At 38.5% G+C, this 24,944-nt stretch overlaps 2 protein-coding genes across 5 annotated transcripts in view; one reads left to right on the top strand and one right to left on the bottom strand.

The window, feature by feature from the left end:
• LOC124881044 overlaps nt 1-24,944 on the bottom strand; it is a 196,073-nt gene that overhangs the window by 34,302 nt on the left and 136,827 nt on the right. The gene's annotated exons all lie outside the window — the stretch shown is intronic.
• Nucleotides 18,257-22,875, top strand: LOC124880872. Of its 4 annotated transcripts, none has more exons than XM_047386272.1 (4): nt 18,257-19,233; nt 20,607-20,662; nt 20,913-21,317; nt 22,023-22,875. In XM_047386272.1, exons 2-4 carry the CDS (start codon nt 20,614-20,616, stop codon nt 22,211-22,213), a joined length of 645 nt encoding a protein of 214 aa, XP_047242228.1. In that variant the 5' UTR covers nt 18,257-19,233; nt 20,607-20,613; the 3' UTR covers nt 22,214-22,875. The 4 variants fall into 4 exon arrangements, with proteins under 4 accessions (XP_047242228.1, XP_047242227.1, XP_047242230.1 ...); XM_047386271.1 differs by having other exon boundaries at nt 18,286-19,233; nt 20,910-21,317; XM_047386274.1 differs by having other exon boundaries at nt 18,290-19,233; nt 20,910-21,272; nt 22,026-22,875.

The raw sequence follows: 24,944 nt of genomic DNA, 5'->3' as shown, positions 1-24,944 counted from the left end.
CTAGCATACATCTTTAGAACCTGTTTCAGAACCAGAAACAATGATGCAAACTGGTTTTATAGCAGTTATTGAGACAATCTGCTGAAGAACATGACAAAACATTCTTAGAGAGGGATTCTTCTCCTGGAGTGAGAATAATAGCCTGGTGGAAAAACACGGGAATGTAGATTAACTTGGTTAAAATATTGATCAAAACATGCGTAATATATATATATATATATATATATATATATATATATATATATATATATATATATATATATATATATGTACAGGGGTTGGACAATGAAACTGAAACACCTGTCATTTTAGTGTGGGAGGTTTCATGGCTAAATTGGACCAGCCTGGTAGCCAGTGCACACAACATTATGGGTGACATACCAGAGTTCAAAAAATGACAAATTGTTGGTGCACGTCTTGCTGGCGCATCTGTGACCAAGACAGCAAGTCTTTGTGATGTATCAAGAGCCACGGTATCCAGGGTAATGTCAGCATACCACCAAGAAGGAGGAACCACATCCAACAGAATTAAATGTGCACCTCAACTCTCCTGTTTCCACCAAAACTGTCCGTCGGGAGCTCCACAGGGTCAATATACACGGCCGGGCTGCTATAGCCAAACCTTTGGTCACTCATGCCAATGCCAAACGTCGGTTTCAATGGTGCAAGGAGCGCAAATCTTGGGCTGTAGACAATGTGAAACATGTATTGTTCTCTGATGAGTCCACCTTTACTGTTTTCCCCACATCCGGGAGAGTTACGGTGTGGAGAAGCCCCAAAGAAGCGTACCACCCAGACTGTTGCATGCCCAGAGTGAAGCATGGGGGTGGATCAGTGATGGTTTGGGCTGCCATATCATGGCATTCCCTTGGCCCAATACTTGTGCTAGATGGACGCGTCACTGCCAAGGACTACTGAACCATTCTTGAGGACCATGTGCATCCAATGGTTCAAACATTGTATCCTGAAGGCGGTGCCGTGTATCAGGATGACAATGCACCAATACACACAGCAAGACTGGTGAAAGATTGGTTTGATGAACATGAAAGTGAAGTTGAACATCTCCCATGGCCTGCACAGTCACCAGATCTAAATATTATTGAGCCACTTTGGGGTGTTTTGGAGGAGCGAGTCAGGAAACATTTTCCTCCACCAGTATCACGTAGTGACCTGGCCACTATCCTGCAAGAAGAATGGCTTAAAATCCCTCTGACCACTGTGCAGGACTTGTATATGTCATTCCCAAGATGAATTGACATTGTATTGGCCGCAAAAGGAGGCCCTACACCATACTAATAAATTGTTGTGGTCTAAAACCAGGTGTTTCAGTTTCATTGTCCAACCCCTGTAGGTCTGTCATTTATGAAGTCATCTCGATCAAACGAAGGTTTCTTAAGTAAAGGTTTAATTACAGCTATCTTAAAAGCCTGTGGTACGTATCCATTTACTAAAGATAGGTTAATCATACCTAAAATGGGGCTGGTAATCAGAGGGAACACTTCCTTAAATAATTTGGTTGGGATTGGGTCTAACATACAAGTTGAAGGTTTAGATGAAGCTAATATTTCTGATAACGCAGGAAGCTTCACAGGATCAAAACTGTCCAAACACAAATCATGTTCTATATTTATTTCCAATGTTGTCTCACTTGCTGAGGATGAAGTAATCATCTTCGGGAGTAAGTCAAAGATTTTATTTTTAATAGAATCAATTTTATTTAAGAAGAATGGCTGCTAAGAGCTAAGGGAATGGATGACTCAACAGAGCTATGCCTCTGTGTAAGTTTAGCAACTGTACTAAAGAGAAATCTAGGATTATTCTTGTTGTCTTCTATTAATGATGAGAAATAAGCTGTTCTAGCTTGGCGAAGTGTCTTTTTATACAACAGTAGGCTATTTTTCCAGATTAAGTAGGAATCCTCTAGGTGTGTAGAGCGCCATTTTCTCTCCAATTTTCTAACATTGTGCTTTAATGTACGCAGCTCTGAATTAAACCAAGGAGCTAGTCTCCTATTAATGATTACCTTCTTTTTCAAGGGGGCTGCATTGTCTAATGCATCACACAATGATGAAGTAACACTATGAACAAGAGAATCAATTTGTGAAGGGGAAGAAACAAAATCATTGCCCTCCACTGTGTTTTTCTGTGATAATGAGGAAATTAAAAGTAGAACAGATTCTTTTAAGGTTGTTACAGCATTGTCTGATAATGATCTACTATAATGAAATTTTCTTTCATGTGTGGAGTACTCAGTTAAATTAAACTCAAAGGTTATGAAGAAATGGTCAGACAGGACAGGGTTATGAGAGAATATTGTTATGTCTTTACACTCAATGCCATATGTCAGCACAAGGTCCAGAGAATGAAGACAAAGGTGGGTAGGTTTGTTAATGTTTTGAGCAAAGCCAATTGAGTCTAAGATAGCATTAAACGCTATATTTAGGCTATCACTTTCAGCGTCAACATGAATGTTAAAATCCCCCACTATAATAACTTTATCTGTATTTAACACTAAATCAGATAAAAGGTCTGAGAACTGATCTAAAAATTGAGAGTAAGGGCCTGGTGGACAGTACAAAACAACATACAGAAGAGGTTTAGATGAAGAAAACTAAGGATTAAATATTCAAAAGAGTTGTAGCTATTGATTGGTCTGGGACTAATCAATAAATCGGACTGAAAGATGGTTGCTACTCTTCCTCCGCACCCAGTATTTTGAGGAATGTGAATATTTAAATAATTAGTAGGAGTTGACTGTAACATAATCCTCTTGCTGCAGCCAGGTTTCTGTGAGGCAAAATAAATCAATCTGATTGTCAGAAATCAGGTCACTAACTAGCAATGTCTTTGAAGAGATGTTCAGTAGGCCACATTTAATTGTTTTATTTTTCTTTTCAGTCTGAGTTGTGTTTATTTTTATGAGATTTTCATGATTTCCTCCTTTTAGATTATTTTTTAATCTATTCAATTTCGGCCGTGGGCGAGACACTGTCTTAATAGGGTAATGGCTGGGTAGCAGTACAAAAGCTACAGAGAGGAGTATTAAACTACGACCCTGCTTCCTGGTCTGAACCCTGGGTTGTCAGAGTTTTGGAGAAATAATAAATTCGGCCAGATTCCTAGAAAGAAGAGCAGCTCCATCCAAAGTGGGATGGATGCCGTCTCTCCTGATCAGATCAGGTTTTCCCCAAAATGTTTGCCAGTTATCAATATATATAGTGAATATGGTCACCAAACATCGCTGATAGAAACACTTTCAGCTTCAACATCATGAAATAAAGTTACTACTATAAGAACAGAAACTAAACCTGCAGCTTGATTTTCTCTGCAGGAACTCTGCGGCGGCTGTAATTCTGGTTTACTCATCTAACTATGAACACACTCCTAAACATTGTGGAAGATGTTCACTGAATAGTTACAGTTGTTTTTTTCAACAAATTGGACCTTACAGATTAAGAATATGATTTCATCAAAATTCTATGTACATGTAAAAGGAGACAAATACTGTTGACAATATAGTGTATCTCAAGGCTCTTGTGCATAATGTTGCCATACCTTTTCCTTCCACTCAACTTTCCATTCAAGTGCTTGGATGCAGCACCCTGTGAACTTTCCCTTATAGCTGATCTTTCATGTGGAGGGTCACAGTGACTGTAAGCTGGACAGCTGTCAAGCAAGCCGTTTTCTTCCATGATTGTATAGGATATAACATAACAATTTTGTCTCGCTAAGCCATTTCATGTTAGTCTTATGTGATGTTGTAATTTTCTGAGAAACTGAACTTCAGTTTTCATTAGCTGAAAGCAATAATATAAAAGAAAACAGAAATATATCACTCCACGTGTTAATCCCTAAATTATTCATAGCCCTTGTAGATGGAGAGGTAAAAGAATATTTTACTTTAGCCAACATGTTGCAGCTGACTGGAAATAATATTAATGTTTTGGCAACTCACCCCGCCTCCCGCCCATAGACTGCTGGAGACAGCCACCAGCTCCCCCGCGACCCACTATGGAATAAGCGGTAGAAAATGACTGACTGACTGACTGTTTTGGCAACTCAGGAAATAAAGTGATTAGTTTATTATATAAATGACCAACTGATCCCCTCAGGTAATTAATTTATTTGATTCTGTGTAGATATTTCTTTTTTTCTCTAATTTGGAGCCCTTAATCAGATGGAAGTGAAAGAAATTTCAAAATCTTTCTTATGATTATAAATATCTGTTCAGGAGAAAACGTAACTTTTACGATCTCGCCCAAACATAAGGGGCAAAACTCCAGAAATCTAAGATAAAATCTGGAGATTAGCTGCAGAGGAAAACATTTACTGTCTGATAAGACACAATAAGATCTGAAAAAGAGGGAAACTGGATTACAGAAACATCTTGATGCAGTTTAAGGAAAGAACAGAAATAGTTAACTGCTTAAAAAACTAGCTTATTTAAATGTTTTCCTGGAACAACTGACCAAAACTGACCTGTAGTGTAACTACAGGTCAGTTTTGGTCCCTCTTGATTGATGGTGCCCTTTTGAGGACAAAAAGTGTTTTACTACTTTGAGGTCTACAACTGAGACATTGGTGATATTTCACATCTTAAGCTCAGGTAATAATCCTTATTAATCAAAGCCATATTTATCGAGTTAAAATATTCATAATTAACTGGATTGCTGTGTTTTTATGACACCTACTCTATGCTACAGTTTAAAATGTGACTGACCAGCTAAATGAAGAACAAGGCTTTTTAGTTGATTGAGTTCCTAATTATTCTTTAGGTATTTATAAAAATCCTTATTTTTGTACTATTCTATAAATATTTATAATAATCCTTAAATACACAGAAAAATGACAGAATGTAAACAATGAGGATGATTAAAAACATTAACTAAATTTTGCGTTAAAATGACTACTTTTACAGTACATAAAGCACCAAAGTCCAGGTTGGCAGCGCAACTTAAGGAGAGCAATTTATAAATTGTTAAATGCCAGAAGTGAAAGTAGTTTCTAAGTGTTTTAGTGACTTGCTGACAGGCCAAACATTAATATTAGCTTTAATTGCAAACATAAATATAATTCACATTTGTTAAACTCTGTTTTTTTAATGAAGATAAATCCATACATCATGAACCACCAACTCCTGAATCTCGACGTATTTGACTTTAACATTTATGTTTCTGACTTAAAAAGCCAAGTTATACATTTAAGACGGTCCTAAAGTCCAACAAATTCTGAGCAAACATTTACAACAGACGTGTTTCTGACTGTCTGTAATTTAAGCAACAAACAGTCCTTGAAGAATTGAAGAATGCATTTACTTAGAGAACAGGTCAAGTTTTTAAGAATTAATTAATCATTCAAAATTAAAATAGTTCAGCCCAGCAACAAAAGAAGAAGCGATTTAATTAAAAAAATTCAGACTTTCAATATTAAAAATGTTTTGTTTTTCTTATCCCACCAAAACAACGTTTAATCTGTCTCCTTTATTTGGAGACAGTTTCTGATGTTGTTGTTCTGGTGACTTTTCACCACTAGAGGGCGCAGCAGCGCTACTCGCTACTGTCTCCATTTAATGAAGGTGAGATGGAGCTCAGGTGAGATGAGAAGGTAACCAGTTTGAGACCGTGGATCAACGAATACTGTGCAAATGTTTTAGGCGTGAAAAAATGCTGTAAATAAAGAATGCTTTCAAAACTGGAAGTTTTAATAATTTATTTTCATCAATCAACAAAATGCAGTGAATGAACAAAAGAGAAATCTAAATCAAATCAATATTGATCATGATGATGAGGAGTCTACTTCATATTTCACATCATTTTAGGAAACATTTGAACACTTTTTGTTCAAATCTCCCTGATGTCTGGTGTGTTTTAGTAGATTTGACTGAATAAATCATTAGTTTAGTAAAATGCTCGTATTATCAGAGTTTTGTTGTAGAAAAATTAGTTTTTACCAAGACAGAGACCGATGATTGTCACTCAGAATCAGCTTTATTTTAATCTTGCAAGAGAGAAGGATTTTTACAGCATTGGAGATGCGCTTAGTAGTGCTGCCAAATCGTTCTCGCTAGAGAAAGGAAAGGTTCTCCTATAAGCTACAACAGTTTTCAAGGTAACTCTCATGAGACCCAGAGAGACGAGGTCCCAGAAATAATCTTAACAGTGTGGCATACATATTATCTCACACAGGTGTAAGAAGGCTGAGAAACCATAACTCTAAGACTATATAAGAGAAGAATGGAACAACACTGAGGGGTTCTAATACTTTTGTCAGTTCCTGTAGAGTATCAAGGAGCAAATCAAGCAAGGCACTAAAAATTTCCATAACAATCCACCCTCTTCAATTATAATGAAACTAGTTTTATATGTTATCGAACACTTTAGAAAACAATAAAAGAAATGTTACTGAATGACAATGAAGGAAAGTAGAAGAAAATGTAATTATAAAAGTGAATTGATTAATAATAAAAATCAACAATAAAATTTGTAATAAAAAATGAATAAAAAGATGTTTAATAATAATAAAAACAAATAAAAATGTATGAATTGGTAGGAAGAAATTATTAATAAAACTGATTACTAAAAATCACAAATTAAAACTTCCAAAACTACCATAACTGTCAACCTCTGTGTGGGCAGAAATGTTCTGTTAGATGGAAAATGTTGTGTATAAAACACCTATCAACTAACTTTGTAGGGGGAAATTAATATAATCAACAACATTTTAAGGAACGAATAAGAACACTCAAAAATCAATTAAAATAAAATAAAAAGATAATAATAATAAAATGAAATAATGATTCACCAATCATCAACCGTGTGTGTTCGACACACATCTACATCATTACAATCAAGAAGATTATGTGAACAGATGGAAATTGAACATTGATAAAACATATAAAAAAAACATCATGAGAGTCACTTTCAGACTCATCAGAGCAATCCAAGAGTTCCCCTTCACCTGTGAGGAGGGGAATCTGATATGACCTGCAATAATAAAACCCTTCCCTTTACCAAAGGTAGCAGTAAACCAATCAGACAAAGAATCAGCACCAGAGTCAGGGTACCAGGGAGCCAGGGTGCAGAATCCATCCAGAGCTCTGGTTACTGAACCATCAGGACCTGTTATTTGGAATAAACGTACAACATAAAGGACCAAACATGGCACAAACACCTCCCTTTTCAGCCAACGACATGTCTAAAGCCATTCTGGTTTGCCAAGACATAATAGAACTGGAGGATAATTGGTCCGTTACGCCGACCATTACATCTCTTGTGATGTTTGCTAAGCGCTGCATATTGTAATGGACATAATTAATGCGATCAACGTTTTTGTTTGGAGTAATCCAAAGAAATATTGATTCCAACCCATTGACTACAGGATTGGGTAACTTATACTCATCTGGAACACCACGTGGGAGAGCAGGAGTAGTGAAAAGTTGTGGTCTGGCTGATGAACAGGCAATACACTCTGTCATGTTAGTGCTTTTAGCAGTAAATGTTATCCATTCTAACCAGGTGTTTTTGTCAGAAATTCAGGTTTCAACCTGCAATACTACTTCAGGTGATGAGACATTTAAGTAAGTGACCAATGCTTGAGGAGGTGTAGTTGGGCTAGGAGAAGTGCTAACACCAGTACTATCTAGAACTTCATCAGGAGGTTTAGGTTGATCCACAAACTGAATTCGAAACACTCCCAGTGGGTCTCTTCCAGATATATTAGCTGCAGGTTATTATATCTAGTGGTGTCAGCTCGTTGGGTGGACTTGTCTCTAATCAAACTGATGTGTTGCCGCAGGCCCTGTGGAATATAGTTAGAGTTCGGGTTGACAGAACCTTTTGGATTTGAATTCCAGTACACATAAGTCCAGTCCGGACACCATTTTCCAATTGCTAGCCTCCCAGGTGTGCGGACATAAATGTACACATCTGCATTCTGTACCAAGTGTCATGACCTCTGCGGGGTACCACATCACAGAGGTCAATCCTTGCTGCCACTGTGGTATTCTTAGGGTTACCTTTACGGTTACCTGTCTCAGTTGTTCTGATGTGGAGACAGCTCTGTCAGACCTGATAAGCTTTGATAAAAAAAACCTCTTACTGCAGAGGGTCTCCGTACAGTCTTACACAGTACTTCCTGTGGGGTACAGCTTTGGCCACAAGCGTTAACTGAAGCTTGAATGAAAGGTGCAAATTCATTGTGTTAGGTATTAATTAGTCAACTCAGAGGAAAGAAGTATGACAAAGGGTCTCTGTTCTTCTTGCGCAAGAGGTAGCTAACACTCTGCAGTGCAAATCTACAAAGTGTTGGCACCCCTTTCTCTTTATTTATACATGCTGGTTCACACACAGTTCAACAAACATTCAGGGTGTGTGTGTGTGTGTGTGTGTGTGTGTGAGTGTGTGTGTATGTGTGTGTGTGTGTGTGGGGTGAGAAGAGTTAGGGTGCATGTGCAGAGAGGGAGTGGAGACTGGTACAGGTAGTCACCAGATGTTGCTGATCAGAATCAGAATCAGAATCAGAAAAGCTTTATTGCCAAGTACGTTTTTGGACATACAAGGAATTTGTTTTGGCGTAGTCGGTGCAATACAATACAAATTAAACAGTACAAACATATCTACAATATAATATAAATATAAGTGCACAGTTTTAAGTGAGTGAGAGTAAATAGAATCATAACTCACTTCTACCCCGTCCCCCATTCTAAGGCATGAAAGAAGAAAGAGCACTTTGTACAGACATATGAGAGATAAACAATACAAAAGTTTTCAAACCCTAACAGTCTCAGACTCCTGAAGGATTAAAGATTCATAGTTTTGTGTCTCTATCAGCCTCTTTCGTCTCCTCTTTCTGACCACATGAACAAGAACACAGATAACAACTAAAACCACAGCTACTATCACTGCAGGGTAGAAGGTGCTAACTCCACCCTCTGGTTCAGGTCTCACAGTCGGTCTCTCAGTTTGGAGCTCAGCAGGAGCTTCTGAAAGAAGTTAAGAAAAAGGTTTTAATGAATCTCATCCACAAATAACTCATTTTCTGGTTTGTTCAGCATATTAAAACATACAATAATATATGTGGAAACATAACTTTTTATAAAGTCAGATTAATTGACTTCATAAAATAGTTTAACAGAATGTTTCAGTTTGATTTTGTTAAATTATTGATGCTTTTTATTGATGCAGTTTTATCGTAATGACGTCTGTGTTTCTTAAACCCTAAATTATCTTGCAAGAAGGTAAAAGTACCTTTTGGAAAGTTACCCAATACTTTAATAAATGCTGGTGACATAACAATAAAAAATAAACTGTAGACCAACAAGATGTTTCTCCAGACCATGACTGTCCTGCCTCCACGTTTCAGATGAACTGAAATTACTATTTTTTTGTGTTTCTGCCAAAACTTCTTCAAGAATAAATCAGAACAGTTCACTGGAGTAGAAGACAGTCAGGAGTGACTTTGCTATGATGTAAAACATTTTGAGGATTTTCTCCACAAAGTTTTGGTAGTGGAAGCTTTTCTGTGGTGTCCATCTGCATTAATGTATCTAAATGTTGTTCAAACTGTGTTGGAACAATGTTGGTCCTAAGATCAGTTTCTTCTTGTTCTTGATATTTGAATAAACAGAAGTTCTTCTCAGAATGTCAATATTTCTGTAGTTTTAGTGTCTAACTTCACAGTGTTTTGTGCTCCTGTTGGTAAATCAGAAAGATAAATAATATTTATACTCTCTTCACTGTGCAGGTAAACTATGTAGTTATTTCTCCAAGAACAGGATGTCTACAGCCCGTTCATTGTAAAAGGGATAAACCTTTTTAAAAAACGAATTATTGTAACTTTAGTTAAACTTACCAGTGACGTTCAGTTGAAGGCTGGCAGAACCCCGTCCATATTCTGTGTTCACTTGACATTTGTACAAACCAGAGTCTTCAGTCCTCAGTCTGGACACATGGAGTCTGATTCGTCCTTCTCTGAGAGCATCTTTGTCACTCTGGACTCATCCTGAAAACTTTTTATCCACGTACAAAGAAGCTTTAACACCCATGAATAATTTAAAGGAGACTGATTGCCTCCGATCTTTACTTTCCCAGAAGATGTAGACAGAGGAAGGAGAGGAGTTAGATTTGGTGGTGAAGGTCCACTCCAGTGTGATGTTGTGGTTCTCCTTTGCCTGAAAGCAGCTCTGTGTCGCGTTCACTTGTACTGGCTCTAACCATGGAGGTAAAAGTTGCAGACAATCAGAAACACTGAACAAGAAGTAATAATAACAAAGTAATACAGAGAATGTGTCTCTATTTATCTGCTACACCCTGCCTTCAGGAAACCTCAATATTCATTTTCCAAAGGTCTACATTCAAAGAGCTCTTTCTCAGAGCTTAGGTGAGATAACATTAGGCAGATAACACTGTGCAGAGTCAGCTCCTTTGAAAACGGTCTTTTGAAGGTCACACCGTAATCTACATATAAGGACATACTAAGTTCAGCTAGTAAACAAAGTAATGGAACTTTAATGCTATATAATCCGAAAGTTTAAATGAATAAAAGATCTTAACATCATAACAATCACATTTTTCCAACAAAAATAAGGTATTCTAAGGTAAAAATCAGCCAATTTCACAAAACATTTCTTTTTAAATATTTTGTACTGTGCACAGGGCTAGAGGGAACAAATACCAACAAGCATCAATATGTTTCAGGTGCAGATGGTGCATGTCTGATTCCATATGTTAATGTGTTTAATTCTATTTAAAAGTAAATAATAAATGACTTATTGTGGGAACAAATCTACGTGTTTCAAAGATTGGAAGGGGATTCTGACCCTCCCACCCCATACCCCTGGGTTTTGCAGCACAAACTCACCAATAACGGTGAGTTCACATATTCTAAAGTTGTAGCCACCATCAGTCTTCACATCACACCAATACAGACCAGAGTATTCAGTCCTCAGTCTGGAAACATGGAGTCTGATTTGTCCTTCGTTCGTCTTTGTCACTCTGGACTCGTCCTGAAAACTGTTGATCCTGAGACTCTGACACCTCAACACCATCATGGACCTGATACAAAAGTGCTGAGGTCTTCTTGCTGGCAAGCAGACAAAACTCTTCAAAGTGGATCCAACAGTGTCATACAATCCCGTGATCATGTGCACAAAGTTAAGTAACAATGAATTGCCTTTGTGTATCCAACATTCATTCACACAAGGACATAATTAAGGTACAAGCGTGGCTTGACTTTCTTTCTGAGGTGAACAGAAGCAAACTGTGTCCAGAGAGTTCCCAGCAGAGTCTCTACAACGCTGAGTGGAGCAGTTTTCCTGGTCTGAAGGAAGGACAACAGGACTGCAACTCAGCACGCCGCTCTGCGTGCAGTTCGGCCCGGCCGTCTAAGAGCCACCCTTCCCCACTGCTACGGAGGTTAGCTGCAAGTTAACCCTTTGTTCTCTCACACATGGATGTTATCCTCAACGCCCACCAAAACCTCTCCTCAGCACGGTTCACGTTAGAGATGGTGTTAGTGCAGAGAAGTTTAGTTTAGAATGAAATAATCAAAACAATATTTGTTTCTGATCGATCAACATTTCACATTAAGCCTCCTTGATATTTAATTGTATTGAAATGATCCAAATATTAATTTCATATGTTCAAAACAAATAACATGTAGATTTGAAAAAAAGGATTTAAAAGTATTTAGTTAAAATGTTTAGTGTTTGTTTGACTCAGGACCTACAAAACTGATAAAAGTGAAGAAATGACTTTAAACATATGAGTTAGTAACATGAGGGTTATGGCCCTGATGGTGTTAAAGTAAACACGACTGTTTCCTTGTTCTTGGTCTCAGTCACGTGTGACTCTGATGCAACAGCTGAAAAAAATCCTCTGATCTACAGGAACCTCCTGATTCAGAAAGAGATGAAGCCGCGGTCAGTTTGTGTTCATCTCTACAATAACAAATATTACTTCTAATCACTGTGAAGAGGAACAACTTGCTGCTCGCCCACAAACTATTGAGTATCTGAAACTAATGTGTCACTTTTATAGTCTGGGTCATTATTGTTCAGTTTATTAATTACCATTTGCTCTTATTGTTTACAAACAATCACTGATGCAACAGCTGAACAACCTCTAGTGTAAAGAGCTTTGAGTGGCTAGTATGACTGGAAAAGAGCTACATAAATGTACTTTTTACCACATCCTCATAAATCAAATAGTCTATGCTTTGTTCATTATTTTCATTTTCAAATAGATTTAAAAATAATAAATTGGATTTGCTTTCATTTTACTGGAAAATCCCCACCTGGTTGTTTTCAGAAGTTTTTTTTTTTTACTTTTTCTGAAGTGAATTTCTAACAGACAGGATCATTTGACACAAACTAAAAACAGTTTCTAACATCTTAATAAAAATGACTTCTATATGTTCTGAAAATAAAATTATAAACAATCAATGAATAAGAGCTGAGCTTACAAAGAAAATCAGCTTTTAGTTTTCTTTAAACTCTCAGTAAGAATCTGTCACTTGTTTTTATTGACACACAAATGTAAAATCTAATGTCTCTCTAATTTATCTAAGAACTGCAGTCTCACCTGTTTGTCCACTTTGATGCACGTGAAGACGAGCTCTTGGGTCCTGGATGAAGCTGACTGAGAAATAGAAACAAACCAACAGGTCTGACGGTTGCTGGAAACACTGCAGGTGGAGTATTCAAAACATCCGACCACAACAGTTCACTGATTCTCTTCCAACTGAGAGGAGAAAGTAGTTCATTCCTGTAAATATGACTCGTTCTGGGTTTGTTGCTACTTTACGGAGCTGCAGTGTTGAAGATGCTGCTGCCTCCATCTGACGTCACTTCTCTGGTTTTAACACAGATCCTTTATTTGTTGCTGCATTTTCTGTGAGGCAGTTTTCATGATATTCCACCAAAACCTTCCTAGTCTGAGATGCAGCTCCTCTGTTGGCGTGGAAACAAAGATTCACATCTTCACAGCTTCAGTAATATTGGACCCAACAGAACCAATGATGACAGCATCTCCTGTTTTCTTCAGTCTGTTGGAAATAAACCAAATCTTAAACTAAAGACTTTTAGAAAAGGTTTAGATATGGGAACTAATGATACTGTACCGGCCTCACTAATCAGAACATCCAGAAACTGTGACCCAGTTCTACTGGACTTTCTACTAATGATGGTGGATAGACCTCAGAACTTATCTTAACTTAACCTTTTTTAATAATAAATAATTTTATTCTCTTTAAAATTTCTCCTAAAATACTGAAATGTTCCTGTTTGTCCTGCAGAAACAACGTTTGAGTTCTGGATCCTCTGACATAAATAAAATGAACTTATTCCTCCTCCTTCTTCACCTGACCTCCACTTTTAAGGGTGAGTTTCTATATTTTAGACCAAGTCAGGATTTGCTGCAGTGAAGAAGGAGTTTTTGTTGGTCACTCATTTAGTGACCAGAACACTGTGAAAGATATATTTCAGCTCATGAACTCTGTTCATAGTTAGGTCTAATTTAAAATAATCTTCTAAGGATTAGCTGTCGACTGAAATCAGCCTCATTAATCTCAACTAGATTAAAAACAGAGTCAGAGTTCATCTTTACAGCTTTGAAACAGAACATCACATCTTCTTGTAGTAATAAAGTTAAAATGATTGATGTCTCTCTGTTCTCTGCAGGAACATTAACTGATGAAACACCTCCACCTGTTCATGAAATGGAAGAAGAAGACAACTTCACCCTCAGATGGGACAGCCTGACCCAAACCAACATGTCTGTCACCAACATGATCGGTTTTCTCCTCCTGAGTCCTCCTAAAGTTCTGTATGAAATGCTAAATGGAGCTGAGGTCCCAGAGTCTCAGGACGGGCGGTTTTCAGGACGAGTTCATTGTGACAGGGACGCTCTGAGAGAAGGACGACTGAGACTCCATCTGTCCAGACTCAGGACTGAAGACTCTGGAAGTTACCGCTGTGATCTGGTTGCTGGGTATAACCAGATGTTGAGGAGATGGGAGCTGAAGGCTTCAGGTAATCCTGCAGATTTCTCTCTTTGTATCCAGATCATTAAATCTGATATCTGTTGTTTATCATAAAACTGATTTCTTCTACAGTAAACTTTGTCCTCAACGTGACCAAAACGTCTCATGGAGACAGTTCTGTGTCTCTGACCACACCAAAGCCGGAACACATACAGACTTTAGGTGGCCCAGCTGTTACCATGTCAACAACGGACGCCATACTGGTTACAACACTTCTCTTGGTAGTTTGTGCAGTCCTGGTTTTCCTTGGATCACTTGGAGGAAAATGCAAAGGTTTGTGTCATTTATTGTGTGTAATGGATCTATTTTGTGTGTCGTGGTTCAGTCCGTGTTCACTTCAGTGTCTTGTGAATCCTACAGATCTGACCAAGGATTCAGATGAATTAGTGGACATACGTATAAACAAGAATGAGGAGATGTGTATTTAGTGGATCTTAAACAACTCTAAGGTTTTGCTGTATTTACCACTTGTAGTAAAGTAACTGTTGATGTTGCTGCACATATTTGTTTTGTTTTATTCTGTTCTTTCCACATTCAGCATTTTAATCCATCTGTCTCTGAAATCTGAGTCCATTCCAGCAAACATCAGGTATCTTCATGTGTTGCAACTGTGTGATCATGAAGTTTAAAGATCTGCAGCTTCATCTCTAATCCAAGAAGAACATCAGGAACAGAAAGAAGAGTCCAGCTCAGCTGACATACTTTATGATTCTTTTGTATTTCTTAACTCCAAAAGTAATTAAATGTTTATTACATTAACTCTGACTTCATCAGCATTAAAACATTGTTTTTACAGACGTGTGACACATTTTTATTTGGTAAATTGTTGCAATAATTTTGCTTTAAGACATCATGAAGATTTTAAAGAAACCAACTTTATTTCCATAAGCCCCATTTATTTTATTTGTAATAATTTTAGAAATTAAAATTCAGAAACATTTTGAGCATCTCTGGTGTTGAACATCCTATAATATTTCTGCTGAGCTATAGTCCAGTCAGTACATTTATTCAAACAGAAGCACATCTTGGTTTTGCCGTTTGTTGATATTTACTGATCTGTTATGTGTTAGCCCCCCTTTTCCTCTTTGTGACACTGAAACCTCTCATACAATATAAGTGGAAAACCTAATACTCTAAACCTGTATTGATGACCACATTCCTTCAGTGATTAAACACATTAAATGTAGAGAGGTGCTTTATCTGCTTGTGTTGCTAACGGCGGTTAGCATCACAGCTGTTAGGAATTACAATGTTTTCCAACTTGTAACCAGAAAGCCCTGAACTAGGTTCCCACTAGGTCCCACTCCAATTACTGAAACAAACTGAATGGATCAAAGGTTCTGTAGAGATGGTTGGTGGAATGGGACCAGATAAATGGTACCACATGGCTTAGCGGTAGAGAAGGTGCCCCATAAACTTAGGCTATTAATCATCAATGCATCCATCTTTGATTTCATTCCCAACCTTTGACCTTTGCTGCAGGTCATTTCCTCTTCTCTCTAGCCGACTTGGCCTCTAAACTCTGTGAATAAAGTCCACTTGTGCCATAAAATAAGTAAAAAACAGGCAGAAACAAAACACAAGAAAACAGTAAAAACTGATGGTCTGAACAGACAAATAACTTGAAGAACCAAACAATAATCAATAAATATGATGAACTCAAAACCAGAGACCATATAGTTATAACATCAGGAAACCTTCGACATTTCAATCTCTATTTAACCTCATTGTTCATCAACCTGTGCAACACTTTAATCTATAAAACAGATTCAAGGAAGAAAGGAGTGTTTAGATGGAAATAAATATTTCCCTTTCTGAAACGTAAATCCAATTTAATGATCATAGCAGAACCGACATTAACTGTGTTAGTGATGCCAATGCTGAAGCCATAAAACTACTGCCTGGTGCTTGTTCACAGAACATGTTTAAAAGTCTTTTCAACAATAACAAGAGATTCTAATTCACCCAGTTTAGAGATTAAAACAGCAAACTCAGGGTAAAGATGCATGATGTTGAAGCCGTCTCTGCTTCCCCGGGTCCGTTGATTTGGTTACAGGTTTCAAAGTGTCAAATAAACACAAGTACAATCTACTTATGTTCACCTCTGCAGAGTGAGAGATGGAGTGCCAAGCAGCTGCAAACCCAACTCTAATCAACTCTTGCTTTCAGCTCGTTTTATTCAGTCTCAAGGGTGTGTTCAACATATACATATATCATGTCACACATGTATAACATAACATAACAGTCCAAATAAGGAATACTTCTGATTGTAACATGCAACTCATCCTCCCCTGTCTCTGGCCTTCCCTGTCCTCTTCTAATTTATGACCTTGCACTCTCTATACTTCTCACTCCCTAGGCCCCTTCTATGCTTCACTCCTTAAGGTTGACCCCCCATTTCCACACATTCCAGTTACACACATAGATAGTTTATATTACACACATAGATAGTTTATATTCTACAATGATAATAAGAAACGATAATAATTATTTGATTTAGGGTTTGGAGCCTAAACTATTTTCTCCATAATTCCTCATCTTGATAAGTCAGAACAGCTTCTCTGTATTGTAGGATAAGGCAGGACTAGCAGCATCAACAGGTACATCCCCAAGTTGTCAAGTGTTTCAGGAAAGTACCTGAAGGGATTTATAAAGTCTAAACTGGGTTTTCTAGATGGGAATTTCTAACTGCTATCAGAGCAGTTAGAGCATTTTATACTATTATAAATTATAAATAAAATACATACTGTTTTAGCCCATTTCTAACGGAGAAACAAGGAATAAGGGGGGGTTAAAAGTTAAACACAGGTTGATGAGCTCACAGGTACATAATCCAAGTCCTGACATTACTTTTTGTTCATCAGCTTAAATTACTTGTTTTTATAGTCTGCAATGTTTCACTTTCTTTTCCGTCAGGTATAAATCTGGTTGACAAGAACTCAGAGTGACAAACGTCTGCTGGATTCGAAGTAACAGTACAGAAAAGTAAGTTTCTACTTCTTTTAAATTAATCCATCCATACATTTATCTAATAATGGTCAGTTTATTGGCTGTTCTGAACCTTGGTGTCTCTATTGTATTGTGGTGTACACATCTTAAATTGGTTTATTTTGTTCTGAGACTTTTATAAAAGGAGATAAATGTATGTTTGGATCACTGATTGCTCAGTTACCTCTAGTGCTGCCCACCAGTTACAGCTGGAGTCTTCAGGGTCTGGACTTTGTGTGAATTATCCTTTTTATAGACTGGTTGAAACTTATATGCATATTCATTTTATAGCACAAGATTATAGCATTTTCGACGTACTTGTACTCCTCGTCTTCCGCTTATTCAGGACCGAGTCGTGGGGGCAGCAGACTCAGCAGAGACACCCAGTCGTCCCTCTCCCCAGACACCTCCTCCAGCTCCTCCGGGGGGAGCCCAAGGCGTTCCCAGGCCAGCCGAGAGACATAGTCCCTCTAGCGTGTCCTAGGAAGGCATCCAGGAGGCATCCGATATAGATGCCCGAGCCACCGCAACTGGCTCCTCTCAATGTGGAGAAGCAGCAGCACAGATGTTCCTTGTTGCCTCCTAGAGATGTTGGAGCTGATGTGTTGCTGACTCTTCTCCTCTGTCTCCTCTCACAGGGAGAAGATGATCTGCAGGATCCTGCTGCTCATCATCCTCAACTCATGTCTCTGTGGTCAGTTTCCATCTTCTCTTTGTTCAGTCTAAATCCATCAATAATCAGTGAAAAGTCTGTCAGTGAAGGTAACACTTCAATCCTCCAGCTGCATTTGATCAAGCAGTTTTACTTGAAGAGAATCAAGCAGAGCTCTGACAGCACAGAGACCATCATGTGACAGAAACCTCTAGAGATGTAGTTTAAAGACTCCCATGTTCCAGTTCTCAGTGTGTCTGCTCCTCTCTTTCCCTCTCTGTCTCCTCAGCAGCAACATTTGTAGTGAATGTGACACAGAGCTGCTATCAGGCAGAGGAGAACCACAACATCACTCTGGAGTGGACCTTCACCACCAGACCTCATGGATCCTGGAGACAACTTTTTATCCTCTGTGAAGTTATAGCTCCTCCCAGAGGACTGGTTCTGTATCAGGTCCATGAAGGTGTTGAGGTGTCAGAGTCTCAGGATCAACAGTTTTCAGGACGAGTCCAGAGTGACAGGCAGCTCACCTGATAAGCCAATCCACTGAGAAACTACAGCTTCTGTCCCTCGATGCTCCTGTTTTTATTTTGGGTGATTTTAATCGATATAAACTGAGGTTTTCTCTGACTCATTTTTATCAGTATGTTAACTGCCCAACCTGTTTCAACAAAGCACTTCATTAAAGGTGCATACAGAGCATCTTTGCTGCCTCCCTTCGGATCACAACGTTGTTCATCTGAAACCAACCTACAGAACTGTTTTAAAAACAGAGACTATCCAAACAAGAACTGAAGCATTGGTCCAAGGATGACATCCAGCATCTGCAGTGCAGCTTGGAGTGCACTGACTGGTATGTGTTCAATCATCCAGAAGGACAGCAGGATTCTCTCACAGATGAAATGGACCTAAACGAATTGACGTGAACTGTATTCAGTTACATAAACTTTTTTGTAGAGTCATGTACTCCTGATTCTCAGGTGAAAGTTTAACCTTAGAGAGACGCAAATGACTGATGTTACCTCCATGAAGAAGCAGATTTAACCCATGAAAATAAGCAGCTCTAGAAAATGAATGGAGGCAGATTGGTGAGTTTGTTTTAAAACAGGTCATGCTGAGAGAAAAGAGAGACCAAAAAGTTAGAACAGAAATAAAAAAGGCAAACTTATTTATAAGGACAAACTAGAACATTTTAAGAGCAGAAATTAAAAAATTGTCTGGAACGGCATGTCAGCCATGACAGCCTCTCAGAAAGTATGAAAATCCTATCAGATTAAATTTGTTTTATTAAGACAAGGAAGAATGAGACCAGCTGAGTTTGTTTAATGTTGAACTGAGAGTAAGGAAGTGAAAGATGGGTTAGATGTTTACCGCATAGCGGTACTGTACCTGAGAAAGCATGTAATAATTTAATGGATGTGATCAACCAGTCATACGAGAACAAAAAGCAAAGTCTGGCATTGAACCATCACCTTTCTATCAAGTGATTGAAGTGTTTCTGTTACTGAGCTCAGAGCAGCAGGACGTCCAGGTTCAAAAGACGAGAAACTAAACAAGTAAGTTGCTGTACTTTGCTGATCTGTTTGCTTTAAGTTAATATAATTAAAAATATATTTATTTGAGTAAATTCTGTTGTGAACCAGTTATGCTGACAGCAGTTTAATTAGTAAATTTAGTGTCTCCAAATTCAGCACAGGTCAATATATCAGCAATAACAAACTGAAGGTTAACCTTCAATGTTTCTCTTCCTCAAATATTCTTGTATTTAAAAGCTTTGTATCCTGTGAGAGTGGAAGAGTTGGATTAATTACAAAGAGGTTTTATGATGATGCAGGTGATGTTTCTGTGTACAAAGCAGAACAACTGTCTGCAAACCACAATGAAATGGAGTCGTATGTCTGCAACTGTCATGATTTGAGGGTGTTTGAGTTTTTGTTTTGAGTTTTTCTCTGATTCTGTTCTTCAAGTTTCTCCAAGTTTCTCCATGTTTTCCAGGTGGTGCTTCAGTTCTTTCTCTTGGTTAGATCGTTTCTTTGGACGTCTACTTTTTCCAGCCATGTTTAGCTTTCATTCTCTGTCTCTGCTTAAACAATCAGCTTCATCTGGTCCACCTGTTTAATGCCAATCAGTTCTCTGTGTCCAGACTCCTGCCCATAAATACTGTGCTGTTCTGTTTACTCTTTGTGGAAACATCCACTCTGTTGGGTTCATGCCAAGCCTGTCCATGTATCACGCCTGCTATTGGTACCACCTGCTTGTTTTGAGTTTTTCTTTTGGAAAATTAAAACTCTTACTCACCACATCTCTGCCTGCCTGTCTGCATTCTGGAGTCACCCCGTAAACCACATCCTGACAGCAACACAAGTTTTGTTTCTTTTCCTGTAACCTCAATTTAAGGAAGTTAGAACATCTGATCTGAGCTGCAGGATAAACTGAAGAAACTCATCATAAATGTTTGGTTTCTAGTAGAAAGATCATCTCTCATTAATAATAAATCCAAGCATTGCAGATTAACCAGATGTGTTCCAGCAACAGTTTGCTGCAGATTATCTGTTCTCAGATTAAATCCAGTGAGTGTTTCTTTGATTTTAACATGTGGGATTATTTTAGAGTGGAAAGAAGAAAATCCATCAAATCATTGAGTGGTTTCTAGATTTCCTACAATGATGATGTTTTCACCTGATGAACTGACAGACTGATGTTACCTCCATGAAGAAGCAGATTTAACCAATGAAAATAAGCAGCTCTAGAAAATGAATGGAGGCAGATTGGTGAGAAGTCTTTGCAGCCTTGAAGACATCCTGAAACATCTTCTCATGGTTTTCTGATCATTTAGTTTTAATAACAACAATGATCCCTGTCCTTGTTGCCTCCTAGAGATGTTGGAGCTGATGTGTTGCTGACTCTTCTCCTCTGTCTCCTCTCACAGGGAGAAGATGATCTGCAGGATCCTGCTGCTCATCATCCTCAACTCATGTCTCTGTGGTCAGTTTCCATCTTCTCTTTGTTCAGTCTAAATCCATCAATAATCAGTGAAAAGTCTGTCAGTGAAGGTAACACTTCAATCCTCCAGCTGCATTTGATCAAGCAGTTTTACTTGAAGAGAATCAAGCAGAGCTCTGACAGCACAGAGACCATCATGTGACAGAAACCTCTAGAGATGTAGTTTAAAGACTCCCATGTTCCAGTTCTCAGTGTGTCTGCTCCTCTCTTTCCCTCTCAGTCTCCTCAGCAGCAACATTTGTAGTGAATGTGACACAGAGCTGCTATCAGGCAGAGGAGAACCACAACATCACTCTGGAGTGGACCTTCACCACCAGACCTCATGGATCCTGGAGACAACTTTTTATCTTCTGTGAACTTATAGCTCCTCCCAGAGGACTGGTTCTGTATCAGGTCCATGAAGGTGTTGAGGTGTCAGAGTCTCAGGATGAACAGTTTTCAGGACGAGTCCAGAGTGACAAAGACGTCCTCAGAGAAGGACGAATCAGACTCCATGTGTCCAGACTGAGAACTGAAGACTCTGGTCTGTATCTGTGTGACGTGATGAATGATGAAGGCTTCAACTCTGGAAGATGTCGACTCAACGTTTCTGGTGAGTTTCTACTGCAACAACTGAACCTGAAACATATTGATGCTGGTAAGATTAAACTGAACAGAACTTTATTCCATTCTGATAAAAGGCAACAAGTTTTCAGAACCTTCATGGTATTTTTCCCATCTTAATGTCATCCAGATACTGATCCGTTCTCTGTAAATATTGAATCCTTGCAGGGTCATGGGGTCGTGGGGCTGGTGCTGACCTGTAGAGGTCAAACAGGGAGATGTGGGGTTCACCCTGAACAGTTCATCACAGAGACACTCAGAACCCACCCACTAAGAGAGTCCAGTTAACCTAACCTGCATGTTTTCTATGAAGAGAAGCTGGAGTCTCTAGAACTGCTCAGGGAGAACATGAACACACCACACAGAAAGGGATTTAAACCAAGGACCTTCTTGTTGCCAGGCAGCAGTGCTAATAGCTGCTCCAGCCTGCAGCCCTACAGAGTCAATGGGTTGATTAAAAACCCTCCATATTCCAGAAGTTCTGGAGAACCGGTGCTGTTGAGGTTTAATGTGTTTCAGAACCAAGTGTCTCTGTGTGATGTTGCTCTAGTGGTTTTATATCAGTCAACTGATGTTTCATGACTCTTTATTCTTCTGGTCACACTAAATTCAAAGCTACAACTGAACCAGAACCAGGTCCAATAGAGACAGAACAACAGTTTCTCTGACAGAAGATGATGAAGAACTATCAGCTGATGATGATGAGAGCATAAATCCTCTTCATGTTTTGTCCTTTCAGCAGCTGCTGATGTCTCCCAACCTCAGAGACCGACTGTGGATCCAGAACCAGGAGGTCCAGGAAGAATCGGTCTCTATGTTTCACTGGGACTGACAGCAGCAGCAGCAGCAGCAGTTCTGATGGTCAAACGTCTCTTCAGTTACTGTTTTAGAAAACATCAGAATGAGTCAAACTTTATTTCAGCAGTTTAACAGAACCATGAAGGTCCTAATAGACCTTCATGGTTCTGTTAAACTGCTTCTTATTGGACTCTAGAACATCTTGGTGTCCAGAGGAGGTTTTGGCCAACTCAGTGCCTGCAAGGTGTCCAGGTCCTGTGCTGCAGAACAAGCCCAGATCATTAGTCCTCCACTACCGTGCTTGACAGTTGCTTTGGTGTTTCAGACTAGAAGTCTGGAGCTTCATTCAGATGCAGCTGTTAGAACCTAAGTTCTGCTGCCAGAACTTTCTAGAGAGAAGAGTCTTTCTTCTGGTGACTCTTCCAGCAATCCATACTTGTTCAGCCTTTTCCTCATTGTTCTGTCATGAACTTTAACCTGTGACCTGCTGACTGAGGCATGTAGAGGATCTGATGGAGCTCTGGGTCAGAGGTCATTTCTCTCAACGTTCAGAGAAGCTTAAGTGTTTTTAAAAGCTGATTTTGTATTACTAATAATGTTTTAATTAAATGAAGAACATGTTAAATGTAAGAAGTGTTTTATTTACCTGAAGTTGGAACCAGATTATTTCTATAAATCATATTTTATTCTTGAAGGTAGAACCTTTAAACTGAAGGAGGTTCTTACTTTTCTCCATGATTGTATCTGAAGAGGATCTTGTTTCCTTCTCTCTGTTGTTTCCTGCTGATGTTTTAAATCAGTTCTAAAGTTTTTTGGACTCAATCAGACACATTGATCTGTTCTGTTATTTTGTCTTAAAGCTGGATGAACTGATGCACTTTGTTACTGAGCATAAAGCACTTTATCTGCTTCAGTTGGTCTGTTTCTAATGTTCACATGTCATTAATAAATCCATATTTATACAGACATGTTGTCTGGACCTTTATTCACTGTTGAAATGTTTGACTGTGTTTCCAGAACTGATAGAAACTCTGGTAATACGAGCATTTTACTAAACTAATGATTTATTCAGTCAAATCTACTAAAACACACCAGAGACATAAAGTTTTATTTATTAATCAGGGAGATTTGAACAAAAAGTGTTCAAATGTTTCCTAAAATGATGTGAAATATGAAGTAGACTCCTCATCATCATGATCTTCATCAGTGAGAGCTGAAACAGTGTTAAAGGAGACCAACAGACCTTCACATCATTCACCTTGGACCAGTTCAGAGAGCTCAGTGATCAGATCTGTTCTCTCTCTGGTTTCTGGGTTTAACAGCAGACCTGAAATTAAAGGTGGAGGTCCAAACTTCATCAGTAGAAGGCTAACCAGAACTGAAGATGAGATGAAGGGTGTTGTGATGCCTGCTAACATAGGTGTCCATCAACCATCTCCATAAAATAAACCAGTTTATTATTTATTCTTCTAATTTCCACAGTGTCCATAAAATACTTGCCTCTAGTTCAGGTTTCATCTCAGATAACTCCAGAAAGATCTAATATGCCGTCATACAACTTTATATGATGATTCATGATGGTTCATGTTCGTATGCAGTACTGTGCAAACGTTTTAGGCAGGTGTGAAAAAATGCTGTAAACAAAGAAAGCTTTCAGAAATATAAATGATTGTTTATTTTTATTTCCAAAATGCTAAGTGAGCGAACCCAAACATACAGTCAAAGTCATTAGGAACTATCTTCAGCGTGAAGAAGAACAAGAATGACTGGAAGTGATGGTATGGCCCCACAGAGCCCTGATCTCAACATCATGGAGTGTGTCTGGGATGACATGAAGAGACAGAAGGATGTGAGAAAGCCTTCATCCACAGAAGATCTGTTGTTGGTTCTCCAAGATGTTTGGAACAACCTACCAGCCCAGTTCCTTCAAAAACTGACCAAGAGTTCCTAGAAGAGTTGATGCTGTTTTGGAGGCAAAGGGTGGTCACACCAAATATTGATTAGATTTAGATTTCTCTTTTGTTCATTCACTGCATTTTATTGATTGATGAAAATAAATTATTAAAACTTCCAGATTTGAAAACATTCTTTGTTTACAGCATTTTTTTAACGCCTAAAACTTTTGCACAGTACTGTACATTGATCCACGGTCTAAAACTGGTTACCTTCTCATCTCACCTGAGCTCCATCTCACCTGCATTAAATGGAGACAGTAGCAAGTAGCGCTACTGCGCCCTCTAGCGGTGAAACGTCACCAGAACAACAACATCATAAACTGTCTCCAAATAAAGGAGACAGATTAAACGTTGTTTTGGTGGGATAAGAAAAACAAAACAATTTTAATATTGAAAGTCTGCATTTTTTAATTAAATCGCTTCTTCTTTTGTTGCTGGGTTGAACTATTTTAATTTTAAAATGATTAATTCATTCTGAAAAACTTGACCTGTTCTCTAAGTAAATGCATTGATCAGTAACTGGCTTGGACCAGACCATCACAGGACAAACTATTTAATAAAATAAAATCACTGATTATTATGATCAGTTGAAGCTGCTGCCACCTTGTGGTAAAGACTTGTTCCTGCAGCTCAGCAGAGATAAACAATCAGTGATTTTAGTTCATGATGTTCAGTCAGAAAGTGTTTTGTTCAGATTATTAAACAGGATCAGATGTTCTAATGACTGAATGAAGTCAGACTGTAGATGTTCCTTGTTGTCTCTGAGATGTTGGAGCTGATGTGTTGCTGATTCTTCTCCTCTGTCTCCTCTCACAAGGAGAAGATGATCTGCAGGATCCTGCTGCTCATCATCCTCAACTCATGTCTCTGTTCACCTGAGATCTACTGTTAAACTCATAAAACATCAG

Source organism: Girardinichthys multiradiatus, chromosome 14 (assembly GCF_021462225.1).
Source record: "Girardinichthys multiradiatus isolate DD_20200921_A chromosome 14, DD_fGirMul_XY1, whole genome shotgun sequence".
NCBI classification, from domain to species: domain Eukaryota; kingdom Metazoa; phylum Chordata; class Actinopteri; order Cyprinodontiformes; family Goodeidae; genus Girardinichthys; species Girardinichthys multiradiatus.
The sequence above is the reverse complement of the archived record's forward strand: the minus strand, read 5'-3'. Positions and strand labels throughout refer to the sequence as shown.